Below are 8015 nucleotides of genomic sequence, written 5' to 3'. Positions count from 1 at the left end.
ATATAAAAGATTTATATATAAAAATTTATATTGATATAAAAGATTTATATATAAAAATTAAAATAAGAGGATATTTCCAGAATAGAAGGAATAATGAAATTCATTTTAAGCAAACTTATTAAAGGTCTGAACAGGTTCATGGAGATACAGAGTTGATTTTCAGTCCATTCCTGGCTTGTACTGCACACCGGGTTAAATGGATGCAGACAAGAATTGGGTTACCTATAATTACTGAAAGATGTCTTTTATGTTTCTCCGTGTTATGCAAATATTACTTTTGGCACTTTCTTTTATCCATAACAAGACTGATTTGGCTCAAGAAAAACTAGGTCTACCTCCTTGAACCAGATGTGTGCAATCTAGAAGAAAACGTTTTGGTGAATCTTGGTCTGAATTCTGATTAGTCTACTTCCTGTCTGTAGGTATGTGATACGATGCCTCCCTTCTGTCTGAAAACTGTAAATCAGGGTATGGGAAACTGGAAAGGAAAGGAGACTGATTATGTTTGTAATAGAACAAACTTCATTTGAGAGAGACAAGAAATTCTTATTTTTAGGTCCCTTTCCTGGGCTATGCCTAGTTAACCTGTGATGGTAAATCTCTTCCAGTGAATGTCTGAGAACATTTGGGTTTTGTTCAAGTCTTTTCTATATATTACACAGTAATTAAAGCTACCAAGCTGGTGCAACCGACCTTCTTGGATGGCTAATAACCATACTTAAAAGCCCATACTAATCTGGTCAAAGGGGCTTAAGGGACAGTTTTATTTCTTGCCCTAAAAGGTCGACAATGTCCCAGGGGACTATGGGAGTATCTTGATATGTCCTGTAGCTGTGATACGTCACCTGTCTTCTTGTTCAGGGAGGTCATGGAGACCCCATCAGAGGGACTCAAACCAGTGTCCAGTCTGCAAAGAGGAGGGTCAACACAGAGGAAACACTTCCTCCATGCTTCCAAGTGAAGCCCTGGTTGAGCAGGCCCTCTTGACCTATAGTCTCATAGATGGAACTTGTAAAAGAAAAGGCCTAAGGAGCCAGAGGCTCCTCCCAAGCCCATGTGACCCCTGAGGACCAGATCCTTACCCAACCTTAAAGTAAAAGTAAATTAGTTAATTTGGGCCAACTGTATGGTCTTAAATACCCAAAAGGAAAGTATAACCAAGGATTAAAGTAAACAGTATATTTCCTTAAAGCCTGAGGGATTATGCTTCCCAGACATTAGACTTAAAAGTTCATGAGATATTATTTAGAAAAATTCTCACTAGAATTTTGTGCCACCTGCAGCCAAAAGGGCCAAGTCTACTATTGTTATCAAAATTAAATGATGGTTAAATTTCTTCTCTCCCCTGTTTAGAAGACATGTAAGAGAAAATTCACAGCATGAAGCTAGCCACTCCCAACAGCTATCATAATGCCTGAGAAACAGATCCTGAGTCCAGCTGTCATGGCCAAATGAAAAATAAGGAAAACTCAATAAATAGATGCTTTTGGAAGTCCTCATCAAGAAATTCTAATTTGGACATTTAAAATTCACCCTGTTTTGACTTCTGGTTCCCTGCCTGTAATGTATGTCTAACTACTCTTGCCTTTACTTCTCCTTCACAGGCACCAGTCAAGGTCGTTCTTTCCTCTACATATACTTTTGGGTCTTTCAGGTAGACCTACTGAAGGGGTAGTCCATTTGCCACACTACACCATCCGTCCTTGTTCAGCATGGAAGAAGCCAGATCGGTCTGTGTCCTGATTCCCAATGGCAAATTGGATTTTCTCTTCAGAAAAAAAAATAATAAATATAAAAAGTAAAAATTAGTTTAAAAGTAAAGACCCCAAAAGAAAAATGACCAGTTTCTTTCTCAACTGAAAGCTGGAAAATTCCTTGGGTCTGCCAGTGAGCTTATCTCTTAGACTAATGATGCCAGGACCATAAAAAAGAGGTATTTGTACTGTTTTTATGTAAATCAAACCTGCAGAGCTAGAAAAATACAAGGCAACTACTAGAGAAAATAAAGGCCTGAAAGAGGGAAAAGAGTCTTTCTGAAAAAATACCTAGAAAACTTCTGGTCCCTGGCTAGCCTCACTAATAGAACCAGATCCAGGGTCTTTCTGTAGCCAGGCCTGGTTTTCGTGTAGACCAGGCAGGCCTAGATTTCACAAAGAATCACCTGTCCCTGCCCCTGCCTCCTGGGTGCTGGGATTAAAGGTGCGCTTCACTCAGCTACCTTGCTGTTTTTTGAGCATGAAATTTCTCTCAGGATCTTTGCGCTTACTGGCTTATCTGCTTGTGCTTGGAAGATTCTTATCCAAGACTCAACCTATCTCACTGTCATCAAACCATTAAGTGTCATCAATGAAACATTTGTTGACTTTTTGCGCCATTGTTTGGATGGCTAAAATTGGCTAACCAATAGAGCTATCTCTCTCTCTCTCTCTCTCTCTCTCTCTCAATTAACATCAACCTATTTGACTCCCTCCCTCCTTCCCTCCCTCTCTCCCTCCCTCCCTCCTTTCCGCTCCTATCCCTCCCTCCCTCTTTCCCTCCCTCCATCTATCATCTATCTTTACACTGACTAACCAAAATTTCTGGTGGCCAATGAACTATCTCAGAGACTGGAAGGGATACTCAATGAGCTGTATGTGAATGGAAGATAGGGCAGTAATTCAGAAACTGGAATGCAGAGTAGGAGTCCGACTGTAGCACTGCTGTCATCGGTCATTCGGCGCTCGTCCCTCTTTCACGGGTCTGCCCAGGGCGTCCCATCGATCTGCTCGGCCGTCGCGCGCTTGCGCCCTTGGTCTGTCAGGCAGCTGCGGCGTGGGGAGCGCTGGGAGCGGCTGCAGTGTGCCGGGAGCTGAGGTAAAGCCGGGGCTTGTGCGGGGCCAGGCGAAGTGCGAGCTGGTGGGCCGGATGACCGGCACATGGTGCTAGGAAGCCTTTCGTGTGAAGGCACGAGCTCGCCGAGCATGACCTAACGTGGTAGACTGAGTGCCGAGCCCTCCTGGACCCGTCCGTGGAGCCGGGCGTCCCTTTTGGGGAGACTGGGGGAAGTCCTAGTCAACCACCGTGTGCCACAGGTGGGAAAACTGAGTTTCGAGGAGGGAAGGCTCTGCTTGAAGTCACTGCAAGTGAGCACGGGACCTCCTTGGTACGGTGTTTGAATTTTGCCCACCTTATTTAGTCACCGTACATTTTTTTGGGCGCAGAGCATTGAGTACAAGCAACAGACAGGGCCGCAGCCCGCATGCAGCGCCCAGTGTTGGACAGAGCAGCTGTGGTGCAGTGCGGTCTGCCTGTTTACGACTGGAGAAGACAGCGTGTGCTGTGAGGGAGGCACGGCTGAGATGCTGTGGACGCCTCCTGTAAAGTGTGGGAGGCTAGTGAGACTGCCCTCATTCTCAAACTCTTGACCGTAATATTGAGACCTTTGAGTCAGCCGGGTATCGTGATTAGTTAGGTTCATAGTTAATCTTGCTTCTTAGGTTGCATTTTTTGGTCTTTTTGAGACAGGGCCTCCGTAGTCCCAGCTGGTCTGGAACTCAGTATGTAGACCAGGCTGGCCTTGAGCTCACAGAGATCTGCCTGACTCTGCCTCACAAGTGCTGGGATTAAAGACGTGTGCCACCATGCCCAGCAAGGAACTCACTCTTAAATAGACATTTAAGTACATACATTCAATGAAGCCTTTACATGTAAAGTCTGAGGGAATCTGTACATCGTATAGTAGAAGCAATTAGTGAAAAAAGTCCCTTCCATCAGTAGGATGGGAAGAGTTAGCTATGGCTTCATAGGCAAGATGATTCTTGAGCTGAGTCTCAAAAGTATATTAGTTGATTACCAGACACAGGAGAAAGCCAACTTAACAAGCAAGAGTGCCAGTGGATCTGTAATTCCAGCTACTCAGGATGGTAAGGCAGGAGGATCCCTTGAGCCCAGGAGCTTGAGGCTGTTAGTATATATTACAGAAATGAAAAGCTTTTGCAATGTGCTGGTAATTAAGAACTTTGCAGTAGGGAAAATTCTTGAAACAAGAGACAGGCATGGAGAGGTGAGCAGGAGTCTCTCATCCTGCCCCCTTTGTGACTACATGTTACCTTGCTTAATTATCACATGTACCTTTTTACTTAATTGTCACTTATGTGCTGTTTTGTCTTTTGTTTGCATTTCCCCACACATGACTATAAAAGCCCTCCAAAACTTGAACAAGGGGTCTAACTCCTTTTATTCCTGGGGTCAGTCCTACTAGTGTAAAATTATTAAACTTCCTCTCCTCACCTGACATCGGGTGTTGATCTCTGATTTTTCCTTAACATACACTATATAATCATATCTGTACTAGGTTCAGAAGCATCAATATGGAGACCCCTAGAGTCTGGAACCACCAGGTGGTATGTGCTAATCCATAATGGCATCACATCTGTGAATAGCCTGTACTTCAGCCTGGGCAACATAGTAACACCTATCTTTTTTTTAATGTCTATGAATGTATTGCCTGTACTTGTGTAAGTGCATCTGTTACGGAAAAATCAGACCAACAGCCGAAGTTCTTAATTACCATGATATTGCAAAAGCTTTCCAGTTCTGTAATACACCCATGTCATGCAATGCCCACAGAGGTCTGAAGAGGGTGTCAGATTCCCCTGGAACTGGAGTTATGGACAATTAGCAGCTGGGAATTGAAGGGTCTTCTGTAAGAGCAGCCAGTGAGTGCTCTTTTTTTTTAATCTATTACTTTTATTTTATGCGTATGATTGTATTGCTCGCATGTATGTGAGTGCACCCATGTCGTGCAATGCTGCGGAGGTCAGAAGAGAGCTTCAGATTCCCTTGGAACTGGAGTTAAGGACGGTTCGTAGCTGCCATGTGGGTGCTGGGAATTGAACCTGGGTCATCTGCAAGAGCAGTCAGTGCTCTTAACTGCTGAGCCATCTCTCCAGCCCCCTTTTAAAAGGGGGCATACAGACTAGAGTTACTGAACAGTGTGGTTCAGTGGGCTTTCCATGATCTAGTTAGTCTCTGTACAATAATATCAAATGTGTGTAGTGTTTGTGATAGGATAGACATTACTTTGTATTTTTACCTAGAATGACTTTTTTTCTTTCCCACCCTGGGATCTGTCCTAAGGCCTCATACATATGAAACAAGTGAGCTCTTATTTTATTTCAACAACAGCCTAGTGATGTAAAAATTATAACTGTTCCTATCTTACCAGATTTTTAAAAAAGAAGGCATAGACAAGGCATAGAAACTAATTTGTGCTTGATCACAGAGCTAATAATTGGTAATGCTAGAAATTCACATCTGGTTCTAGGATCTGTGGGCATAACCACTTTCTAAAGACTGAGGATGCTGAGAGTTTTGTCAGACCCCTGGTCATACCACCTGTGAGTGACAGAACTCAAATTTAGGCCTTTTGACTTTAAAGTATCTGTTTTTCTTTTCATAATAATGAAATGTTATGGGAGTTATATAATCCCAGAATAAAAGTTAAATCTCAGTCTGAGGCAGTATTTGTTTGAAATTGAAATGATCATACCTTTAAGTTCTGAATTGTTCAAGAGGCTGCACTTTGTGCCTTGGGCATACTGGGTGTTAAATACTGTGATTTAGATATTCATGTATGTAGTCTAGGACTAAGTATTATAATAAACATACAACATTATTTGCCAATTTGAAGTTATATTTTTCTGGATGTTGCATCTTATACTTTTAATTTAAAAATGGTTATGTAATTTTTTAAGTCCAAGTATACTTTCTATTTTAATCAGTAAGGATTTTTTTTTTTTTTTTGGTCTTTTTGAGACAGGGTCTCCCTGTAGCCCCAGCTGGCCTGGATCTCAGTATGTAGACCAGGCTGGCTTTGAACTCACAGAGATCCACCTGCCTCTGCCTTCTCGTGCTAGGATTAAAGACAAGTGACACCAGGCCTGGCCAGTAAGGATTTTTGACCTTTCACTGTACCTCTGTTCTCTGGTAGGTGCTGTAAAAATTATTTTCAGGGTTGAATAGATTATTACCTTGAACTTGAAAAAAAGGAGTTAGCAATTTGGGTTGTTTTTGCAATAGGATTCTGCAAGAGTAAGTTCTGATATAAACTTTTCATTTGTGTTTAAGGTACTTTTGTAACTGGGGGTTATGGAAAGGCTAGAGCAAATGACTGAATTATTGGGAGAATCTTAAGTTGATTTGATAATTTCCAGATGCATAACATGCTTGAATTTCTGCTATTAGTTCTGGTCACAAATTTTGTTTTAAATGTTTTCAAGGATGAATTCACATTAGAAATTGACTTGGCAAACTTACTTCTTAGAATCAGATCCAGCATTGCCTTCCTATAAAACATTTCCTCTGTTTTCTTGGAAGATATAGGTGTTCCCTTGGCTTTATGCCCACTGTGTCTTGAATACATCCTTTCCATGGCACCCAGTATATTGTAATTTGCTAAATGTGTCTTCTCTTAACTATAAACGACTCAAGGGCAAGGGCCAGATGTTTTTCCTTCATATTCCCCTACTTTCACCAAGGATGGAGCTAAAAGTCTATGTTGGTTACAGATGATAAAGATGGTGTTTGTACTGCAGTTAAGGAGGATTTCTTACTTTGGTAACTAAAACTGGAGATGATGCATCTGACACAAGTGGGATCACTAACCTAAAAAAGAACAAATTAGTACTGTGTGTCGTTTGATTTTTGTTACAACTTTTTTTTTTCCTATGCTTGCAGTTTATAAAAATGGAGTTCCAAGCTGTAGTGATGGCTGTTGGTGGGGGATCTCGGATGACAGACTTGACTTCCAGCATTCCTAAACCTCTGCTTCCAGTTGGGAACAAACCTTTAATTTGGTACCCATTGAACCTGCTTGAGCGTGTTGGATTTGAAGGTGAGCTGTGGCAATGAGAGATGCACTCATAAAATTTTTACTGTTGTTTGATCCCAATGATTTGACAGCATTATGAGGGCGAGAGAGGATGGATGATAGAAGTCTAGGACTCAGAGTTTGCTGGAGACTAGACTACAGTTAAGAACATAGCAGTATTCTTTTGCTATATGGAAACAAAATTGAGAAGATGGTGCTAAGCATTGTTAAAAGGAAGGATTCCATAGTGATTCAAGATGAGCTTTATAAAAATATCAAGAAGAGATTGGGAATCAAAATGCCTAAGTAGTTGCTGAGAATCTGTCATGTGTCTGATGAATTTTTTGTTTGTTTGTTTGTTTGTTTTATTTTTTGAGACAGGGTCTGCCCAGCTGGCCTGGAGCTTACTATGTACCAGGCTGGTCTTGGACTCACAAAGACCACCTCCCTCTGTCTCCTAAATCCTGGGATTAAAGGCATGCACCCCCACACCCAGCTTATGCCCAGTGGTATTTTAAGCATGGAGTTAGAAATTGAAAAGATAGCTCAGGCCCTGACTTCCAGAACCTTAAAACCTGGTGGGAAGAATTTTCTCTATTTTTCTGCTTGGATAAGATTAGATAGATGATGATGCCATTAAACGGGAAAAGAAATGAGAGACTAGGGACAAGTTTGAACAAAAATAGTGAGTTCAGCTTTGGCCACATTGTGTTTGAGGTGTCCTATTGCTAAGTAGAGAAAATCAGAATACCAGTTAGACATAACAAATCAGGATTCTGGGAGCCAGATCCTGGAGCCCAGTCTACTGATCCAGGGTTTATACCACCGGAAAGTTAGACAGACTCATCAGCTAGGGCTATTGGACTCTGCCTCCCGAGTGCTGGGATTAAAGGCGTGCACCACCATGCCCGGCAGAGATCCTGTCTTAAAAAAAAAAAATTGGGGGTCTGGAGAAATGATTCACCGGTTAAGAACACTGGCTGTTCTTGCAGAAGACCCGGGTTCGAATCCCAGCACCCACATGGCAGGTCACAACTGTCTATAACTCCAGTTCCAGGGGATCCGCCGGCCTCTTCTGTCCTCCGAGGGCATTGCACGATATGAGTGCACTTACCTACATGCAGGTAATACACGCATACACATAAAATAAAAATAAAAAATAATA

General features: G+C 42.0%; 1 protein-coding gene across 5 annotated transcripts in view; it reads left to right on the top strand.

Moving 5' to 3' along the window:
- The first annotated feature begins 2754 nt into the window (after window positions 1-2754).
- Eif2b3 (eukaryotic translation initiation factor 2B subunit gamma) overlaps window positions 2755-8015 on the top strand; it is a 111405-nt gene continuing 106144 nt past the window's right edge. Inside the window, exons 1-2 of one of the 5 annotated variants that reach the window (XM_008848857.2) lie at window positions 2755-2853; window positions 6718-6874. In XM_008848857.2, coding sequence (XP_008847079.1) covers window positions 6727-6874 — 148 coding nt within the window. In that variant the 5' untranslated portion in view covers window positions 2755-2853; window positions 6718-6726. Of the gene's footprint in view, window positions 3072-3120; window positions 3143-4676; window positions 4698-6717; window positions 6875-8015 lie in introns of those variants that run through there. The other 4 variants (XM_029553954.1, XM_008848858.3, XM_029553953.1 and 1 more) reach the window with 4 other exon arrangements.

Source organism: Nannospalax galili, unplaced genomic scaffold (assembly GCF_000622305.1).
Source record: "Nannospalax galili isolate Female #2095 unplaced genomic scaffold, S.galili_v1.0 scaffold1664, whole genome shotgun sequence".
NCBI lineage: Eukaryota > Metazoa > Chordata > Mammalia > Rodentia > Spalacidae > Nannospalax > Nannospalax galili.
Note: the sequence above shows the minus strand (reverse complement) of the source record. Positions and strands in the feature narration are given on the sequence as shown.